Below are 20,574 nucleotides of genomic sequence, written 5' to 3'. Positions count from 1 at the left end.
AACCGATAAAATAGAAGACCGAGAATTGCTGGCTTGGTCGGGGAAGACGAGAATAGGAGAAAGCAAGTGAGAAGCTTTCGCAGCGACGAATTGGTAAACTATCAGATTCACGTAACTTATTAAAGCATTTTTTTTCTTTTCTAGTTTCGTTCTGCTTCGCTTTCATGAATGAAGTAATTGAGTTAGACCACGGAAGAAAATAACCTCGAAGATTAAGTCGAACTTGTTTGAAATTTTAAGTTTTTTCACTAGGATTCTGCCTACCATCTACGATATAAACGCATCGGAAGTTTTTCCGGGGTAATATATTCGAAGTGACGCTGGAAGAAGGGAATGCTTGTTGTTTCCTCTCCATGATGTTTGGAAAATGAAGCATTTTTCAGCAAAGACCTGGAGTAGTGAGTATCAGAGGTGTTTGATTTAAAGAAGAGTATGCCTAGGAGAAGGGAGAAGGGTGGCCTACTGTCTTTTGTTGGTGATGCGGAAAATTATTAAAATCAGGGTTTCTTGTTTTGTTCTGGAAAATGGTTGTGATGAGACTTCAGGAGAGCTGTCCAGAAGATAAAATCCGATGCCCAATGTGCCATCAACAAACGATCGAAGACCCAAACTCCTTGTTTGAGTGGAGATGAATTCAAGAAGGGCTTCTTCCTTCATTTCTATGACTGAATACGACATAAAATTTATTCAGGTCTTTGGGTGAAAATTTTCTATTAAGTAAACACGTTGAGTAGGAACACGAAACTACCTTGCATGTAAAGACATTATGGAGGATTACAAATTTCTGCTTATGCATCCAAATATGAATGACGAAGTGTCTTGCATGGCATAGAAGCTTGTGTGGTCTTCTTCTGCAGAGCATTTATCAGGAGTCTCTTTTAGCATTGTTACCTTGGTCAAATTCATGTATCATTAAGGCCGGTATTATGGTTCACTTGAGCCGATTTGATTCTTTTGGGGCTTTGGCATATCAGATTTTGTTGCCTCCATGTTTACAGTGAAATTCAGATTTATCATAACTCCTAGTTAGGACACTTGTTCTTTTTTGTGAAAAGTTATTTGAAGCTCTTTTCATGTTTTTTTTATATTGAAAGCTTCATCACAAGGACTGAGGAATTGTTACCATTTTCTGCAGAGTGGAAATAGAAACATACTGTGACTGTAAATTTTCTTGAAGGGATGACTACTTGTTTCTCAATATTTGAGAGAGGCTATCAGTCTCCCTGTTTGACTGGAAAAATCATGGTGCCTTTGTCCAAAAGTGGGTTATGCATCACTTTTTTCCCTTCTTAGTCCTTTTAGAATCACTTCTAGTGCTTCTTGATTATTTTTTTTTTCTGATACAGAGCAGATAAGTTGCAGTTGAGACCTTGTTACAGTCGAACTAATCTGGGAAGTTTGTCTGATAGAAGGCAAATTCTTTTATGTAGTGGAGCCTCATTGATTGCTGTATTATCAGTTAATTATAATTTCTTTGCTCCCTTACCCACTGAAGCAGAAGGTGAACATCAGAAAGATGAAGTGGCTGAGGATGATAAGGGTGTTTTGGATACATTTAAAACCTTTTTCGACCCTAATGAGAAAACAAAGACTGGAAAGGTGTTACCCAAAGTATTTCTGAAGTCTGCAAGAGAAGTAGTAAAAACACTACGAGAATCATTGAAGGAAGATGCTAAGGACATTGCAAAATTTAGAAAAACTGCCGATGCTGCAAAGGAGTCTATTCGAGAATATTTAAATGGTTGGAAAGGCGAACCAGCAGTTAAATCTGAGGTAAATCTTCTCTTCCCTTGATTGCATGATATTACAGAAAAGGGGGAATTTAAGTTGTTTTGTTCATGATGAGACTTTCTTTGAGCAGCCATCAAGGAACCAGAGCTATTCTTAGACTTAGTACCATAAATTTGACATGTATTATTCACTTTAAAGTATTGAGTTAATACTACGGTGGTTTCTTGTTGATGCACATAGAGGTTATGTGAAATATGCTTAGTCAGCATTGGAATACTTGCTATCTGACTATTTGATGTGACTAAATGTACTGAATCTGAAATCTAATAAAAAACTTGATCTTTAATTTGTTCATTCAAAATCAATCTTGACTGGGCATGAGAAAATTTTATCTTAGCCTGATAACTTGTGATAGTTTACTGCTTGTTCTGTGTTTGTTTAAATTGGTTTTTCTTTTCTCATGCATTTTCCAAATCCTCTATTCAAGTTTTTTTTTTTTCTTTTTTCTGTTCAAAATAGTCATCAATATATTTCAGCTGATGGTAGTTTCCATGCAGGAATCTTATGTTGCTTTGATAAAAGCAATAAGATCTCTAGCCAGTTTTTACTCAAAGGCTGGCCCATTTGCACCATTGCCTGAAGAGATCAAATCCAGCATTTTGGATGATCTAAATACTGCAGATGCAAACTTGTAGAAGCAACCATTGAGCCACATGGTTTTTATATCTGTCGGAAACTCTGCTTAAAACCCCTTGTAAGAGTCCGAGGATGTTTCTTTTGTCCCCCAGAATGAAGTTGGGCATCCTTCCTCCTATACTCTTGTAGCTTATTATATTGATTGCTCCCAGAGTAGCTCGCTTCAGTCATCAAGTTCTTATTTTCAGTCAGTAAATCAGTTCAATGCAAGTAGTTCCAGTTTGGTTTCATGGCATTTTGGTTTGCTCATTGCTGCGTATCTGCTTCTTTGTGAGAACATGGTCGTTTAGATATATCCTGACAAGCACCAAATAGAGATAGGGGGAGCCCGCTTTCTCATGGGAGCCATGAATCATGGGAGCCAGGAAGGGCCTTCAGCCTCTTGCCAAACAGAGTGAAGCAACCTCCACCTCCCTAAATTTAGAATGATATTAAATTAATTTACAGAATTCAATGACCGAAAGTGCACCAAATAGAGATAGGGGGAGCTCAGTTTTCATTTACAGAATTCATTTATAATTAATTTAAAATTGATGCTCGTAAAGGGGGAGGGGTAGTGCCCTTTGAAAGTGAAAGTGAAAGTGAAAGTGAATTATTTTCCTGTATTAGTGTCTTCAATGGAAAGTGTAGTATAAAACACTTTATTGTGTAAAAATTTAGTAGAAAGTGGAAAATGAGTTTATTAATAAAATATTTTTATATATATTCACTTTATTAAGATAGTTTTTATTTAATTTTATAATTAATTAAATATAAAATATAATATATCTAAACAAACATGGTTACTTTTATAATATCTAAAAACTTAATCAAATTTTTATTTTTATAATATCTAAATTATCACTTTTAAATTAGTAATTTAATATACTATTAAAAATCATGAATATAAAAAATTAAAAATAGGGTATTTTATTAATAAAAAAATATATTTTTTATCTAAATTAATATAATAATTATAAAGTAAAAAATATTAATTTAATTAATTATAAAAAATAGAATACTTAAGCAAAAACGTTTACTCTAAATACTTGATCAAATTCTTACTTTTACGATATCTTAATTATCACTCTTAAATTAATAATTTAATTTAATATTAAAAATCATGAATATTATAAATAAATAAAAGTATTTTATTAATAAATATAATTATATAACTAAGTACATAAAATAAACACTAACCGAGTGTTAAGCAGGGTCCCATTCGGATCCGGATACACGAGCCGGATCAACACGGATATGCTGTTGTAGGTATTAATTGTTATCCACTACCAAATTTCACTCCGACTTCGGTCACCGGTAACGTGTCGACCTTAGGTAGGCCCGTGTGTACAACTGCAACTTACTCCTCCCTTCATATCAAACGACGGGCAATTAATCGCGGGAAGTTCGCTCCAGTGTCGACTCTCTCGAAATTCACCCGGGTTTGCTCGAGGAGGCGCACGCAACTTCCAGATCTTGATTCCAGCCATGGGAGTTCCAGCGTTTTACCGGTGGCTCGCCGATAGGTATCCTCTGGCGATCATTGACGTCGTCGAAGAAGAGCCTTCCGTCGGCGAAAATGGTGCGCTACTGCCAATAGATGTGACAAAACCGAATCCAAATGGTCTCGAGTATGACAACTTGTACTTGGACATGAATGGGATCATCCATCCCTGCTTCCATCCTTCTGGAAGGGTACCTCTCACCGAATCTCATACCTCGCCTTGTCGCAGTTTTTCTTGTTCTATTGTATTTTGCTGTTTATCTTCTCATGTTAGTAGAGATGGTGGGGAATTGGACAACGTTTAGACATAGTTTTTAGATGAGCTCTGCTTGTTTTGGTTGACCTGTGACTGGTTTTGGAGTTCAGCGACAGATAGGATTTTTTGCAGATAAAAATGGTCGACAGGGCTGGTTAACGTATCGAGTTGGTATTCTTTCTATCGTATTTACGTTATACCGGGTTGCATATACTTTCTTTTCAGTCCACGAGAAAAGATTTATAATGTTATTTTTTCAAAAAACCGCAGGTATAATTCAGTTTAAAAGAAAAAATAAGGAGAGTATAGTTGTTGAGTTGGAAATATGAGAGGCACGGTTCAAATGCAATTCTGGCGTATTTACTTGTGTTTGGTTAATACTCGGATCAGTGAGGAACTTATTGGTATGTCAAGGTGCCTCAGCCATCTTTTGAGAGATTTGGGACAGAAACTAAGTGTTCTAATTGAAAGTGTTGGGGTTAGTAGAAAAGGATCACGCCCACCAGCAAAGTCAAAGTAGTTTTACAGGAAAAATTGCATGGTGTAGTGACACAGATGAGACATTCTCACTTGAGATGGTTATAGTCACATGGCTGTGCAATAGCTGCCTACAGCAGTTCATTGATGAGTTTTCAGAGCCAAATATGAGACGGTTATTTCACTTGTTATGTTTTCGAAAGATAGCTTGTTGACAATTGGCTAGGAGAGTTTGAAGCTTTTGCATCATACTTTTTCCATGTCTGTAATTTAGATTTGTGTTATTTGGTTTGGTTTACCAGGTAAACCGAGTGAATCCAGAGTCATGTTTCCATAGGGTTCTAAGTACCTGAAAGCTATGTACATTTTTTGTTGTTTTAATGAAAAAAAGGCTTATATTTACTTATATTTTGTTATCTCCTTGTTAATGGCAAGAGATAAATGTAGCTAAGAAATTTAGAAAGTATAGCTGAGGATTGTATCATGTTGCAATATTATAAAGTGGGACCTGAATTGTTGTTTGTTGTTATTCTTCAGGCTCCACCTGCCACTTATGATGAAGTGTTTAAATCTATATTTGATTATATTGACTACATCTTTGCATTGGTTCGTCCAAGAAAGCTTCTGTATTTGGCAATTGGTGAGCTCTTATTTGGTTTGTATCCCTTTAAGATTCTTAATTTTGTTTCTCTTAGCTGCTCCATTCTGGCCATACTTCAACTAGAGTGCTAATGTCATTTTTTTATTTTTTTTGACATTCTTTTTGAACATTTTGACAGATGGTGTTGCACCGAGGGCTAAAATGAACCAACAGCGCTCTCGGCGCTTCAGAGCTGCAAAAGATGCAGCAGAAGCGGTAATATATTTCGACATTATTCTTCCTTTTTGTCTGTTTGTTGGATTGTTAGAAATTGGTCTTCACAGGTGCCAGTTTTATTCTGATATTTTGCATGCTCCTCAGGAAGAGGAGGAAGAAAGATTGAGGAAGGACTTTGAAGAAGAAGGAAGAATTCTGTCTTCAAAGGAGAAGTCCGAAACATCTGATTCAAATGTTATAACTCCTGGAACCCAGTTCATGGCTGCATTGTCTGTTGCCCTTCAATATTTTGTTCACACGAGACTTAATGGTAGACCTGACTGGCGATCCACTAAGGTTTGTAAAATGTTGACAAATAAGATCTTTTTGTTCTATTGGATTGTATCAATCTCTCTTAGCGGCGTAAACCTCTGCAGATTTTATTTATTTATTTATTTATTTGAATATTTGCTTTCAGGATACTTGTCTCTCTTCTAAATTTATTCATGGGGCTCTGCATTGGGTGATTATTTGAAGGTTATGCTTTCTGATGCAAATGTTCCTGGTGAGGGTGAACACAAGATCATGTCATACATTCGTTTGCAACGGAATCTCCCATGGTTCAATCCAAACACAAGGCACTGTCTGTATGGATTGGTGAGTCAGAATTTGAGGGCCTTTTCTATCCTATTTTATTAGTAATATTTTGATGCTAGTGCATGCCAAAATCAATTATCCATAAGTGAATTCCTTCTCTTCTACTATATGCAGGATGCAGATCTTATTATGCTTTCTTTAGCTACACATGAGGTCCATTTCTCTATTTTAAGAGAGGTCAGAATTGTGTTGCATATATTTACCTAAATCTAAATTTATGCTTGGACTTAGTAATTTCACAACAAACTCTACAGGTGGTCCTCTTGCCAGGACAGCAAGAAAAATGCTTTATCTGTGGTCAAGTTGGACACTTGGCCGCAGAATGCAATTCAGGTGAAGGTGGGGAGCCAAATGAGAAGATCATAGATGACACTCCAATTCATAAACAGAAATATCAGGTCTGATTGTTGTTTTTCTATTATTGTCTTGTTTCTGTGCATAATGAAAAACAGAGTTGGTGTTGTGGCTATTGCTGGTAATGGAGTTTCATTTCTTATGGTGCTGCTTGAACATCTGTTTACTTGTCTAAGATCACCTTGAAATTGCAGATTTCCGTGATAATAAAACTTAAAAAGCCCTTGATCGAGTTTAGTGGCGATCAAATTCGCCTTTAAAACCACCTAGCAAAGCATCTACACTCATATGTGAATTCAGAAGAGGACTTTTTTTTACTTTTTTTTTTAAATGGTGCATTCATTAACAAGCCCGAAGACAAGCAGCTACAAGGAAGTGGAGAGGGGGTCCTTACAATGAGGGATTGGTGGGAAACCTCTCTTGAGCAAGTGAGTGAGCAACACAATTTACTGATCTCAAAACATGATTCCAATTAATTACATCTTCAACAAGATCAAGAGCCTAATAAAAGAGCCCCTGAGAAGACTTCTTGCTGCACCAACTAATAAACACCAGGTGAATCCCCCTCCATAATGAGGCGGCCTTGAAGCTTCCCCTGGACAATCCTTATCCCTCAACCTGTGAACTAAGGCCAAGAGCTCAGTAACAGTCAAGTCAGTAACACCAAGAGGACCAGAGAACGAAAGAAGAGTGGCACTATCATTATGCCTACTGGGCCAGGATTGCCATGAGAGCTCCCATTAAAATTGAACTTGATGCAGGTAGGCCCAGGGGGAATCAATTGCTGCAAGGGAGAGTGCTTTGGAAGGGACAGCTTGGCGACATGCTCTGAAATTTCCTTCAAATAATTGCCGTCAAATTTCTTGAACTCCTTGAGGGTGCACCACCAAGAAATAATGCTGTTTTGGATGCAGGGTGAACTGGCTGCCGAAGAGGACTGCCCTTGGAAGTGTCTTTGATTTTGCTCCAGCCAATTCATCCAAGGCATGAAGGCGAAGCAAGCTTAAGCATGAGCTTGCCCACATTTGGCAGGGCAAGGCCAAACCATTGCAAAAGGAGGTTGGAAATGGAGGCTGGGATGCAGAAATTAAGACCAAAAAAAGCAAAGAAGCCAGACCAAACCCTCTAGTCTAAGGGCCAGTGAGACAAAAGATGATCCATCATCTCACCTTTCAGAAGAGGACATCACACATACCAAAAAAGTACAAAATGCTAATGAATTACATGATTTAGTTAAACTAACTCCGAAGAGTCGGGGGAATTTGTCATTTTGTGTCATTAACTAGATTTAAATAAGTGGTTTGGGCCTTCGGCTCAGCAGCCCCATTGTGATGTTTCAAGTATGAGGTCTTCAGTTCAAGCTTAACTGATGCGTGTGTGCATGCGTCATCAATAATAAAAAGGCTAGTTATGAGTCAAATAAAAAATATTTCTGTACTTTAATTATAGAAGTTTTTAAATTATTTGGAAAATTTTTATATACTGTTTACTCTTCTTATTTTTCAATTAAGTTTCCTAAAATATGGTATTGTTGTCATTGGATTTTTCTTGTTTATTATTTTGAATTCCTCTAAGGTACGTGTAGAAGGAAGCCTTGTTTGGCAACTTGAAATCTTGGCCTTTTTTGGCATAAGCCATGTTTGTGATTCTTTTGGAAGTAATAAAAACTTATAACCTTTGTTTGAAAAAACAATAAAAAAATTACTGGATACATAATAAATAGATTAAAATAGTGTTTACTTGTCTGTTGGAGGTTGTCTTATGTCTTGATTTTGCTCTCTAGGTTGTCTTACATTTTTTTGATAGAACCAAGTGAGTGAGAATTCATTGAAAAGAGAAGAGATGCAAGGATCCATGAGGAACGGTACAAGTAGTAAGCAGAACAGTGAACAAGGTTTTTCATAAAAAAGAAACAGAGAATACAACAAAAATCAAAGTTGGGAAGGAGTTCCCACAATAAGGATTTTTGCGAAACTCACTCCTCACAAAGGAATTTGCTAGGCAGTTGGCTCTATGAGGAGTCTGGTTAGAATATGCTGACTACACAAGTTATCCGGTGTATCAAATAACTGTTGGGATGTTCTCTACGATCCACTGTGGATGATAACCATCATATCTCCCTCAACCAATAGAGGCTCAAACAAGTTGTTAATGATTCTCAACCCTTGCAAGAGTGATTGCACCTCCACCTTGATGGAGTCATATAGTCCAAAAGCTTTTGTAAGCTGGTCAATAGTGAAAATTCCGCCACCTATGAATTACAAGTTCTGAAAGTGTACAGACATTTAGGGATGGAGTTGCTGAAGGAATTGTGTCAAGGTTACAACCAGTAACAAAGGAGAATTTAGAGGAGTGTTCTATAGCCTTGAAATCATAGTGTTACTTGAACACTCCTCTTCTATTTGTTGCCCAACATAGAAATGAGCTTCGGATCAAGATGAGATAAGCCTAATGCCATTGAAGATTGTTGGGAAGACTGGAAATTCCATATCTCTAGTAAGAGATTGGTGAAATTTCGACTTCACGTAGGAATGTGTGGTCCATGGGCAAAGTCACTCTTAAGCTTGCAAGGGATTTTCGCAGCCGAGGGCATAATTTATGGTGTCATGAGGGAAGTAAAAGGTTGACGACTATATCAACATTTTGTCATGATGAGCCTTCTCTACAAACAAGGCTTTTTTCCAGTCAATACTTCATTTAGCAATTAGCAAAGATATCTTGATTGATAGATTTGATAATGTGGAGACTTCTATTGCACTTCGGCATCTAGATTTAAATGTCAATTGACTGAATGGTGTAAAGTTTCTCAATCCCCTCTACTTCCATAAAGAAAATGCCTTGCAATAGCTTTTGATACAGTTTGTGCAGTTGTTGGATAAGGTAGAAAGGACAGATTGGAGTTTGGAAGTCCCACTCAGGTGAACTTTAATGAGGTTGCAAGGTTATCAAGAGAGAACCCTAGGAACGCATTTACTAATCTCTCTAGAATGTTCCATAGAGATTTGGAGGGGAACCAAGGAAGAGATAGAGAGCAAGAGGTACATAAGTCTACAACCAAGGATGGAGATATTTTCATCTAGCTAAGAAGAAGCATTCGGGAGACATAATCTCTTGTTTGATGCTTATAAAACCATGAGTAGAACTATTGAGTAAGAAAAACAAAAAGAATAAAAAAAGAAAACTGAGGGCAGGCAGCTATGAATCCAGATCCTGATCTGGAAAAGACCAGCTGATCTTGTCAACAGTTTTCTCCACTGGGTGTCCACTCGCTTAAGCAAGTGCGGGAGTCAACGACCTTCCCTTGATGAAGCATTTGATTTATACTATTAACCGTGTGGAGTGCTGTTTTTAATCTATTATCTATGGCCTTAGCAATTAGCTTATAAGAACTTGATTGATTTAAACTGATTGAGTGGAGTCACTTCATTGTAGAACTCATTTTCCAAAAAAGAAAAAAAAAGTTTCAAGATTAGTTATTTTGCTTCATTGGATATTTTAGTTATATTATTTCTGAAATTTTCGTATGTTCTTATTGTATTGGTGGAGAAATATGTTAACTGTTATCTCCTATTTGTGATTTATTGGCAGTTTCTCCATCTTTGGACATTGCGACAGTATTTAGAGTATGATTTGGAGATCCCAGACCCTCCATTTGAGATTAACTTCGAGAGAGTGATGGATGACTTTGTTTTCATTTGTTTTTTTGTTGGGAATGATTTCCTTCCACACATGCCAACACTGGAGATTCGAGAGGTTCGTTATAACTCCTCCATGAGCCTGGTTATTTAGTTCATTGTCAACAGCTCCTTGTAAGTAGTTAATAAAATGTTCATGGAAGTACCATTTCAAAAACAAAAACCAAAAAAAAAAAAATGTTCATGGAATTTCCTGAAGTCTCGTGGTAACTGGCAATAGGCGTCTTAGAATTGTGAGACATCTTAGGTCCCAGAAATCCAAAATGTTTCGGGTGAGACATGAGATGTTTCACCAAAGACATCTGCCTTAATGTTTAACAGATACGTGTAGTTATTGTTACATGCAATGTTGCAGATGTTATATTAAAAGGGATGTTACACAAGGGAAACCCCAACCATCCACCATCCACACCCCCCACCCCCCCACCCCCCTACCAACACTCTCTCTCTCTCTCTCTCTCTCTCTCTCTCTCTCTCTCTCTTTCTCACACACATGCACAAAAAAGTCAAATGTGAGATGCCCATTACTGCTACCTTTTGAATTTTAATGGCAGGTACAGATCTGGATTTATGAACTGTTGTTCTAACAGTAACTGCTGCTACTGTTTGAATTTTAATAGCAGTTACAGGTCTGGATTTATGAACTGCTGCTCTAACAGTTATTTTATTGCTTCAGGGTGCCATTACTTTACTTATGACTATATATAAGAGGGAGTTTTCTGCAATGGGTGGTTATCTTACTTATGCCGGTGAGGTAATATTTCTTCTGTATAGGTTTTCTGAGTCATGTGGGATCTGAATCTTTACTACTCCTTGGTTGCTGATCTGTGATAAAAAATAATAATGTTTCTCATAATGATGATAATAATAAAAGAAGATTCATATAACATGCTGAATCACCAGATATCATAAAGCATACCGGTCATTTTTGTCAGCTTCTTAATTTCAATCTTGACATTATTTTGTTTAGAGAAATCTTGACATTATTCAAAAGAGGTTACATTTCATCTTTTAAACAAAAAATAAAAAGGATCACAATTCCATATCAGCAAGACCATATAGCCAAATAGTATCTGTATGTCTGTGATTGAGTGGCTATGAGACTGGCCCTCACAGAACAGCACTATCTGTCTAGATTCTAATCTTGTTTTCATGCTACATAGTCATTGTCCTTAACAGTGGTTGGGATTACAGATGGATCTTCTAATGGCTTACATGGCTCAGGTTGAATTGGGGAGAGTGGAACACTTCATTCAAGTTGCTGCTGCATATGAAGATTTGATTTTCCAGAAACGTGCTCGTATTCAACAGGTGATTTGACATACTAATTTGTCTATAATTTATTTAAAGTTTCTTCTAATTTCTATTCTATTTTTTCAAGATAGTGAGCTAATAGCTTTTTCATTTTCATAGTTACTAAATATAACCTTGGTCAGCTTGGTATGACTAGTAGTTGTTCAAGTCTCTTTGAGTTTGCATGCTGGTGACAGTGTAGAGTGCCTTGCACTTCAGCAGTAGCCTGTTTCCCTGCCAGCTGCTTTCAGCCAAAAAGTCCACCTTGTAAGACACAAGCAGCAAAGGTGCAACTTAGACTGGCAAAAGGGTTATAGTTTCATGGGTTCTGCTGGGGGCCTGGAAATGGCTCGGTTTACTGGGTCATGGACTAAGAACCTAAGACACAATATACAACCCAGCATACATCTGTAGCGAAGGATTTGTATAAGTGCATAGTTATTGTATGCTGATTGTCAACTTATTTGATGCAACCATCTTCTTTCACATTAATGTCTCAGAGTTGGACATCAACTGGTGGAGTAAACTGTTGATACAGTCATGAGGCCAAAAAGTGTGCCAAGATGAAATTGCAACTCACACTTACTCGGATAGAAGTTGGATGTAGTATCCACGAGGCCTTGGATACTTAAAGTTAGCAAATGATGGAGTAGAATGGAGGAGGACAAGGCAAACCTAGTATGGAAGCTCTTAGCGCCTAGTAAGATCAAATTCTTCATGTGGACGACCATCAGGGAACAAATCCTCACCTCTGAAACCTCCATAAAAGAGGTTACACAGCCCCCAATCGTACTTGTCCCCTTTGTGGTATGTGCGATGAGGCAGTCCAATATGTTCTCTTACATTGTGATTTTTCTTGGCAAGTCCGGATGAAGATATTTCAGAAGATTGGGCTCCAAATGGGGTTGCATCAGGACCTTTTCGGCAACTATGAGATAGTTATGGGGATCCGCCTTCCTAGGTTGGGCAAGATAATCCTTTTTGGCATGCCTTGCGCATGTCCCTTGGTGCCTATGGCTCGAGCAAAATAACCGAAGATTCAACTCCAAGGCTAGCACCCCGGATAATACAGCTTCTCAGGGAGTGAGCCTTATCTCGAGTTGGTTTCATACTAGGAAGGAGTTTACCTTTCTATCAGGCGTTTCCCTTCGGGAAAATTGGGGTTTGATCGCGCATATGGCGGGCCTCTGTAGAAATCCGGTTATGGTCACTTGGGATCCTCCCCCTTACAACTTCATCAAACTCAATTTTGATGGCAGTGTTTTAGGCTGTCTTGGGCTGGCTGGAGCTGGTGGTGTTTTTAGAGACAACAATGGAGACCCTATTCTATCCTATGCTAGGGCGGTGGGTATTGCTGATTCAAATACTGCTGAAGTGAGTGATCTTCTATTCAACCTCCAAATCTTTAAAGAGCGGTTTCATGGCAAGCTGCTTATCAAAGGAGATTCAAAGACTATCATCAGCTGGTGTTCAAAAGATAGCTCTCATCCTTGGCGCCACTGGCCAATCACTGTTTGTATTACTGACATTGTGTCATCCAATCATTGTAATTGGAACCTCATTCCTAAATCAGCCAATTCTTTGGCTGATAAATTGGCAAAATTCGGAACTTCCTAGCAATCTCTCATTGTTTGGGAAGGCTTCCCCTCTTGTAATCTGCTTGTTTGAGCTTTCTTAATAAAATTCAGCATCATTTAAAAAAAAAAAAAAGAATGGAGGAGGACATCTGAACAAGTCGTTACAATTGGGACAAGGCGCTGATGTTTATGATGATGATGATATGATGGTTTTTTAGGAGTTGCTGGTGATCATGTTTTTTGTATTGGTGATTGCTTTATTTCAAGTGAAAGAACAATCATATGATATAAGCTATAGAGATTTCAACTCTAGATTACAATGGCAAGGATCTCCCTAAACAAAATGCTCTTGGGAGACACCCTCTCAAGCTAGAGAATCTGACATACTATTTGTGAACCAAGAACATGCTTCCACTCTGTTGTCCAAGGAGATTGGAGAGATCTGCAATTTCATCAAATAGATATTTTTGTCTCCAGGCAAGGTATTCTTCTTGGCCATCCAGCTGATCGCATTCAACTTGAATACCCCTTGTTGACAAGCAGACCAGAAAATGTTATTGCATACAATCCAATTGCATGGAGAAGGATTCTGGTTCTACTTTTGTTGAGTCATAAATACCAAGGGGGCTGGGAAGTGAGGATCGAGCCTTCCTGATCTCTTAAGAGTCCACCAGCACCTGCAGGACCATGCTTCAGTGAGAAAACATTGATATTAAATTTAATCAGCCTATAGGAGGTGGTTGCCATTCAGTTACGATGAGGGGAGGTTGGTCTTGAAAGTGATCTTGACTTTATTTATTTTCTTAATTTTTATCGCTTTTTGTGATGAAGGGGGCATTGTGTATGCTTATTATCATGGTAGTGTCTTGAGACAAGTACAATTAGTAGCAAGTATCACTCATTTGTAGGTTCATACTAGGAGTGAGCAGGTGATTAAGCGAAAATTTAGGACTTTTTTTATTTTAAAGAGTTGGGAACATAAAATGAACAATGAGAATGAACTCTTATGTGGTAAATAACCAAATGCCAAGTTTGAACTTGTTTTTGCTTGCTACATTTAAGAAGCTGAGGTCAATGTCAGGTCATATCGGTTCTTATGCTGTGTCACACTTATGATCAGTTTGATCTTGAGTTGATCCAAACTGACCTGAGAAGCTCCCATGCAGGGGACTTGTGAAGCGTATAGCCTAAGCTACTTAAGGAGTTCGCTATGATGTACAATAGCACATGGTTCAGGGTTGAGTCAGCAATGCTGCAGTTCAAGATTCAAGGAAGAAGAACATGTTTGGAAGTAGCTGTTGGTTCGTATAACGGTTTATTGGATTGGCTCATTAAGAAAGAAGGATCTAAAAGCTTTAACAGCCAAGGAAGCCACTACCTTAAGCCATAAAAGCTTTTAGAGATTTTTAACAACTTAGCCTTTTTGTGGTTCTGCATGCAGTAGAATTTGTTTGCCATGGTTTGATGTGTTGTGATTTTATGTGAACTACAATTTTGTGCTTCTTTTGTTTCTTTCATCATCCGTATTTAATATATACACACAAATATATTAGTAGTGCATGAGTACCTCAATTCACAATTCTTTGTTGATAGGTCTAGTAGGCTCAAAGAATAAAGAGAGAAAAAAATTAAAGGGAAAAAGGTGTTTTATTTTTAACTGGTTTCCATTATTGTGTGATCGTGAATGAAGTCTTTATGATTTGTTGATGCAAACTCTGGATAATTCCCATCTGTCATCAGATTGTTGTCCGACTTTCCAAAGCTAGTCTTGCTTGACCTGGGTAACTTCTTGCTACCAAAAAGTGGGCCATGATTGGCTTACTTTTGTTTCACTTGTGAACACAAATCAACAAGGCAAAGGTTAGGGAGCAGATTGTGTTTGGAGTAATTTCTAGTTTCATTTTAGCTAGTCTGTATTTAATAAAACTTACCTCACATCAATATAAAATATTGTCAACATTTGACATTGCTTTTCCTGGAGGCAGTGAGAAGGGTTGTGTCACTTGCCTTTTGTTGTTGCAGTTATTGGATTTCAATTTTCATCTTTATTATGAGTGAATTTTCTTCCTCAACAATTGGAATTTGTTTCAGGCAATAGAGAATAACGAGAAACTGAAGCTTAAGATGAGGAAAGAAAACTCTGTGGAGTCTCAAGCTTCAGTTGTCGACAAGGTTTGCTTATACTTTTCCCTTTCGGGTATGCCATGGTTGGTTATACATGATTATATCATAATGTTCAGCATTTATGGCAAAGCAAATTCACACTTTGATGTGTACACATTAATGTCAAGAGATAGTATGAGGACTGTTTGGGCCATTTTCAAAATCTTAGAAATTTCTTACTGAAATAATTGAGAAATCCATTTGTTCTTTTCATTGGATTATGCTTTATTCTTGTTATTCTCTTGTCATTTTGGAGCCTGATTGTTTCCTCTGAAATGCCAAATGGTGCTTCTTTGTATCATCTTTACCAACTTTTATTTGTGTTCTTTGTTCAAGTTCCTTAAAAAACTGCACAGTTTTTCTCTTAGTGGAAAATTCATTTCTATACTTATTTTTCAATGAATTTTAAGTAAATCACGGTGTTCTTCATCAGGTAAAATTGGGGGAGCCAGGATACAAAGAAAGATACTACATGGAGAAATTTGGGTTAGATAGCCCAGAGAAGATAGAAAATGTCAGGAGAGATGTTGTGAGTTCTATATATAAAACTCTCAATATAATTTGTTACGTGGACAGATAGCATATGTAAAGATCCACTGTATATTTATAATAATGTCAAAAACATATGTATATATATATATTTACGATTATTACTAAGGACATTTTTTTCTTTTTCAGGTGCAAAGGTATGTGGAAGGCCTTTGCTGGGTCTCGAGATATTATTACCAAGGGGTCTGCTCTTGGCAATGGTGTGTAAGGATTTTTCTTTTTTCTTTTTTTGTCAAAGTAGCAGTTAAAGTGATGACTTGTTATGCCTCTGAAGTTTCTTATGGTATTACTAATTCTATCTGCATCTTTCAGGTTTTATCCATATCATTATGCACCATTTGCTTCAGACCTTAAAGGTTTATCAGATCTTGAAGTTACTTTTTTCTTGGGGCAGCCATTTAAACCTTTTGACCAACTGATGGGAACACTACCAGCTTCCAGGTTTTTTATGCTTGAGTTACAAATATTGCTTCATAGTGCTACCCAGATTTTAATGGTAATGCTGTGTAGCTTCTTATTCTATTTCTCTTTCGCACAGTTCAAATGTTTTGCCTGAGCACTATAGGTCATTAATGACTGATCCGGCTTCACCTATAAGTTATTTTTATCCATCAGGTAAATTTTGTCCATGCCTAAGCTACTCCAGGGTTCTCTTTGAATCCAACACTTTAACGCTGCATAATCAACATTTTGCTTCTTTATTGGCATAGATTTTGAGATAGACATGAATGGGAAAAGATTTGCATGGCAGGTATTATCTTATTCAACTTGATATGTATTATATTTGGATTGCTTGGGTTATTCTATAGAATTATGCAGCGGCACTAGTTTCAACTATAAAAGGCTATTTAATTACCTCAGGGTGTTGCTAAATTGCCATTCATTGATGAGGGGCGATTGCTTGCAGAAACTAAGAAGCTCGAGGACACTTTAACAGTGAGGATGTAGATCTTTTCCTTTTGCATGCTAATATTGTGCTCTCAGTACTGTTATTTCAGTCTCTAAAAATAACCCTATCCAATTTGTTTCAGGAGGAAGAGCAGATTAGAAATAGCATGCTGCTTGACATACTGTATGTTCATTGGACACATCCTTTAGCTTGGCAAATTACTTCATACTATTATCATTTCAATCAGTGTCCAATAAGATATATTCTCCCAATTGACCCAATTGCCAGGTTATTATATTCTTTCTTTCTTAAATTAATGTTTTCTGGTCCCAAGCTCAGTTTTTTTGTTATTAAAAAAAGAAAAACCTCAGATGCTTTCTTATGCCTTTCTTCGACATTTTCTGAAAGAAGGTTTTCACATTGTGTCTCTATGCAGTGAAGGAATGAATGGATTTCTTTGGCTGTGTGAGAGGAATGGACACAGGGGAATTATTCCTTCACCTGTTAAGGGTCTGAGAGACATTGAAAACAATCAAGTCCTGTAAGTCTCCTAAAACTCTCATTATCAGTATCTTGTTTCTTTTCTTTTTTTTTCCTCTTCTTACACCTGTTGCTTTGAATGCATTTATCTGTCAGAAATGTCACATACCTAAATCCTTTCCCTCATCAGCATATTCCAGAGCCTCCTGAAGGAGTAATCATGCCTGAAAAGGTGATCTTTCTTTGCTCTGACACTGAAGAAGCTGTTAATTTTGGTGCAAATACTTGTAACTAGCGCCATGCATACCTTGTTTGACTGTTACTATTGCTCATGTGGAAAACACAAATCTGAAAAAACCAACGAGTTTATAGAAATAATTGTTTATCCATGTGTGTTGGCAATTCTGTTAGCCAGGAAATATCTGTGGGTTTGGTTCTCTCTGAAATATTTGAAATTGGAAACTTTAGCATTCTATGATTTACCCAGGCTATAATTAAACTTTGCTCTTTGCATCTCTTATTACTTAAATCTGTACGAGTGGCTGGAATAGGTTGTGTTTTGTCAGTACATGCATTACTTGCTGAACATTTCATAAGCTGATTGAAACACAAAATGTCATGTTTGTATTTATGAGTGTTAATCTTTGCCTCTTGTATCTTCTTGCCCTGTAGTTTGGGCTTATTATTGCATTCACATTTCTAATTGCTCTGGAAAAAATTGTTTGCCTTTAAATTTTCCATTCCTATGAAACGGAGTATGTTTGAGAGTGCACTTATTGAATCAATTCACACTCTTTTCAAGTGCAGATTATAAAGCCTTATGATGTAAAACCTTTTCCTATTTTGTGGCATGACGATAATGGTGGGCGGCGTCAGGTTACCCGAGAGAGGTACCTCACTTTTGATTTTATGAAACAGTGGGAAAACGTAGTTAATAATAGCAAAATTATAAAGATGATATCGAAAGAAGCAAGAAATATCATTTTTATCTGATGTTTAGTGTGGGTGCAGTCACTTGGTCAGTTTCTTAAAATTGGCTGAGGGGGTGTCCTACTAATTTACTTTTGGGGATGGGGAGCCATTATACTTATTTCAAAGGGCTTAGCAGAAAAAATGTTTTCAGGGTAACCACCAATGAATAGATTTGTACTCTGAAGCAAAAGCAGGCTTATATATCTAAGCGATTGCTTCAATATCTGTAACAAGATCTGTTTCTTCTTCATCTCAGTTAACCCTGTTTTATTCCACCAAAGTTATTTTTGGTTTTCAGGCACCGAGTTCCTGGCGCAATATCTGGTCCTCTTCTAGGAGAGGCAGCTCATCGGCTCCTGAAGAACTCCTTGCAGTCCAAACACAACAATGGTTCTGGTTTGTTTCGATCACCACAGCGGAACCATCTAAACCACATATGGAACAGGCATGTGCCAGCTGGGCCTGCTGGGTATGAACGAAGCTTTGCTCCGGACTCCAGCTATTATTCTCATTATAGCCCACAACCTGCCCTTCACCCGTCAAGATCTGCCCCTATTCTTGAAAGTCGAGACCGTAGACAAGCTTTCAAGGTCCAAGAGAGGTCACATTATCCCCGACAAGATTACCACAACCTGAACATGGGAATGTCGAAGCTGACTGTCGAGAAGGGGCAAAGATATAGGCAGAGGATGTCAAACACAATGGGATCATCACAGCAACGTCACCAACAACAGCCTCTTGAAAATGCAGCACCTCCCCTGTGGCCACCCACCAACTGGATCGACAAGCGGATGCCAGGCAATGGACGAAGCTATCACAGACATGGGACGACCTCACCTGGTACATATGAGAAGCAGCAGATGAAGAAGGTCTATCAAGTCAAAACACGACCTGCAACCTCGAGTCCATCCAATTCTGGCTGAAACCAGTGATGCTGTTTATCTTGCATTACTAGTGTTCGTTTGCTTCTCTTGGAGTAGGGCAATTTGTACCATATGACTAGATGGACGCACTTAATTTTTAATTTTAGGGGTAAAAAAAGCCAGAATACAGGATTTCTCAATTAGAAACATGTTGAAATTTAGGTAGATATCAGTGGATGACACAATTTTAGTTAATGCTTCTCTATTCAGAGCTATGTTTATTGGAGAACACAGTTTACACTAAATGCCTTTCAGTGAAGTAGCTAAACCTCTTCTGAACTAAGCAGAAGCACACCAGAACTAATACAGAAACCTTCAGTTTTTCTTTTCCCCAACAACAGAGACCAACCGAGTGGAACATGGTAACTATTCACAATCTTTCTAACAAATTCCTGCTCAGAAACAGAAATGTTGCAATTAATCCTCTGGAGAAAGCAGTGAAAAAGAGAGGCAAATTCACTGGGAAGGCTTCCCAGTACTGTCCAAGCTTGTGTTGTTGAGCCGCTCCAGAGCAAGAATGAGAGCTTGGGTGCCCAAGTTTCCTTCACCGTGAGCCTTCAACGAAACATAGAGCTGGTGCGCCAATGCCAGCCCCGGCAGGGATACCCCCATGCTCTGGCACTCCATCAAGCAAATCCCTAAATCCTTCACGAAGTGATTCACATAGAACCCTGGCTCAAAATCCCTCTTCAGGATCCTCTCCCCATACAGGTCCAGCGACTTCGATCCGGCAGCCCCCGTCGAGATCGCCTCCAGGAACTGCGCCACCTCCAGTCCTGCCTTGTGGGCGTATATCATCCCTTCCACCAGCCCCACCATAGTCGTCGCGATCGCAATCTGATTCCCCAGTTTCGCAAATTGCCCCTTTCCCGGTCCTCCCATGTAATTCACTGTCCCCATACACAGCAAAAGAGGCTTCAGCCGCTCGATCGTCTCCCGCTCCCCACCGGCGAAGATGGTGAGAGTCCCGTTCTTCGCTCCGCGATCGCCGCCTGAGACGGGAGCGTCAACGGCGAAGCAGCTGCGCGCCGATGCAGCGGTGTAGATTTCCACAGCGAGGGAAGGTTCACTAGTCGTCATGTCGACAAAAGCGCCGCCAGGGGCCAGCGAGCGGAGGACGCCAGCGGGGCCGAGGACGATGGAGCGGACGTCGGACGGGTAGCCGACGATGGAGAAGACGACGTCGGAAACGGCGGCGACCGATTCCGGCGAGGACGCTAGCGCAGCTCCCATGTCGACCAAGGCCTGGGCTTTGGAGGGAGTTCTGTTGAAGACGGTGAGGGTGTAGCCGGCGGAGATGAGATGCGCGCACATAGAGCGACCCATCACGCCCGTTCCTATCCAACCCACTCGGGTCTGGCCAGGGACGATCGGCGAGGTGTGGTGGGTCGTCATCCGGCGAATTTGGTGGCGGAAGAAGGCGGCGGAGGAGACTCTGGCGATGATTGCTAGACGGGCGAGCATTACGCCTAATATATATAGGTGTCAAAATGGGGGAGAGGCAGTCCGTCTCTGAGACCTGATCTGATGAACGATTGACGGGTGTTGAAGCTGCTGATTTGATCGTTGTGTGGCATTTTACT

General features: G+C 38.8%; 3 protein-coding genes across 4 annotated transcripts; 2 read left to right on the top strand and 1 right to left on the bottom strand.

Moving 5' to 3' along the window:
• Window positions 1–18: 18 nt before the first annotated feature.
• LOC137934157 (photosystem II D1 precursor processing protein PSB27-H2, chloroplastic) lies at window positions 19–2,640 on the top strand. Its single transcript, XM_068778408.1, has 4 exons — window positions 19–93; window positions 1,136–1,261; window positions 1,352–1,773; window positions 2,289–2,640. The coding sequence occupies exons 2-4, from the start codon at window positions 1,180–1,182 to the stop codon at window positions 2,424–2,426; spliced, it is 642 nt and encodes a 213-aa protein (XP_068634509.1). The 5' UTR covers window positions 19–93; window positions 1,136–1,179; the 3' UTR covers window positions 2,427–2,640.
• A 1,195-nt stretch (window positions 2,641–3,835) lies between these two features.
• LOC137967135 (5'-3' exoribonuclease 4-like) lies at window positions 3,836–19,138 on the top strand. 2 transcript variants are annotated; one of them, XM_068813585.1, is made up of 22 exons: window positions 3,836–4,101; window positions 5,181–5,283; window positions 5,423–5,499; window positions 5,605–5,796; window positions 5,977–6,096; window positions 6,211–6,273; window positions 6,351–6,494; window positions 10,039–10,203; window positions 10,822–10,899; window positions 11,370–11,456; window positions 15,107–15,187; window positions 15,612–15,707; window positions 15,857–15,927; window positions 16,040–16,168; window positions 16,266–16,342; window positions 16,438–16,478; window positions 16,589–16,663; window positions 16,759–16,904; window positions 17,053–17,157; window positions 17,253–17,328; window positions 17,904–17,986; window positions 18,367–19,138. In XM_068813585.1, exons 1-22 carry the CDS (start codon window positions 3,895–3,897, stop codon window positions 18,989–18,991), a joined length of 2,841 nt encoding a protein of 946 aa, XP_068669686.1. In that variant the 5' UTR covers window positions 3,836–3,894; the 3' UTR covers window positions 18,992–19,138. The 2 variants fall into 2 exon arrangements, with proteins under 2 accessions (XP_068669686.1, XP_068669685.1); XM_068813584.1 differs by having other exon boundaries at window positions 11,340–11,456.
• A 113-nt stretch (window positions 19,139–19,251) lies between these two features.
• LOC137967136 (probable 3-hydroxyisobutyrate dehydrogenase-like 1, mitochondrial) lies at window positions 19,252–20,564 on the bottom strand. The gene has a single exon (XM_068813587.1). It carries the CDS (start codon window positions 20,453–20,455, stop codon window positions 19,448–19,450), a length of 1,008 nt encoding a protein of 335 aa, XP_068669688.1. The 5' UTR covers window positions 20,456–20,564; the 3' UTR covers window positions 19,252–19,447.
• Between the last annotated feature and the right edge of the window lie 10 nt (window positions 20,565–20,574).

This window comes from Aristolochia californica, unplaced genomic scaffold (genome assembly GCF_029961685.1).
Source record: "Aristolochia californica isolate CCGP_79_NKW_82.1479 unplaced genomic scaffold, dmAriCali1.0.hap1 SCAF_6, whole genome shotgun sequence".
Taxonomy (NCBI): Eukaryota; Viridiplantae; Streptophyta; class Magnoliopsida; order Piperales; family Aristolochiaceae; genus Aristolochia; species Aristolochia californica.
Note: the sequence above shows the minus strand (reverse complement) of the source record. Positions and strands in the feature narration are given on the sequence as shown.

What these genes read in the sequence shown, in the direction of transcription:
- LOC137967136 (XM_068813587.1), bottom strand. Translation starts at nt 20,455, where the DNA reads ATGCTCGCCCGTCTAGCAATCATCGCCAGAGTCTCCTCCGCCGCCTTC.
- LOC137934157 (XM_068778408.1), top strand. Translation starts at nt 1,180, where the DNA reads ATGACTACTTGTTTCTCAATATTTGAGAGAGGCTATCAGTCTCCCTGT. An exon ending in CATGGTGCCTTTGTCCAAAA is followed by an intron (nt 1,262 to 1,351) that starts GTGGGTTATGCA and finishes GATACAGAGCAG; the next exon opens with ATAAGTTGCAGTTGAGACCT. An exon ending in AACCAGCAGTTAAATCTGAG is followed by an intron (nt 1,774 to 2,288) that starts GTAAATCTTCTC and finishes GTTTCCATGCAG; the next exon opens with GAATCTTATGTTGCTTTGAT.
- LOC137967135 (XM_068813584.1), top strand. Translation starts at nt 3,895, where the DNA reads ATGGGAGTTCCAGCGTTTTACCGGTGGCTCGCCGATAGGTATCCTCTG. An exon ending in GCTTCTGTATTTGGCAATTG is followed by an intron (nt 5,284 to 5,422) that starts GTGAGCTCTTAT and finishes ACATTTTGACAG; the next exon opens with ATGGTGTTGCACCGAGGGCT. An exon ending in TTCATAAACAGAAATATCAG is followed by an intron (nt 6,495 to 10,038) that starts GTCTGATTGTTG and finishes ATTTATTGGCAG; the next exon opens with TTTCTCCATCTTTGGACATT.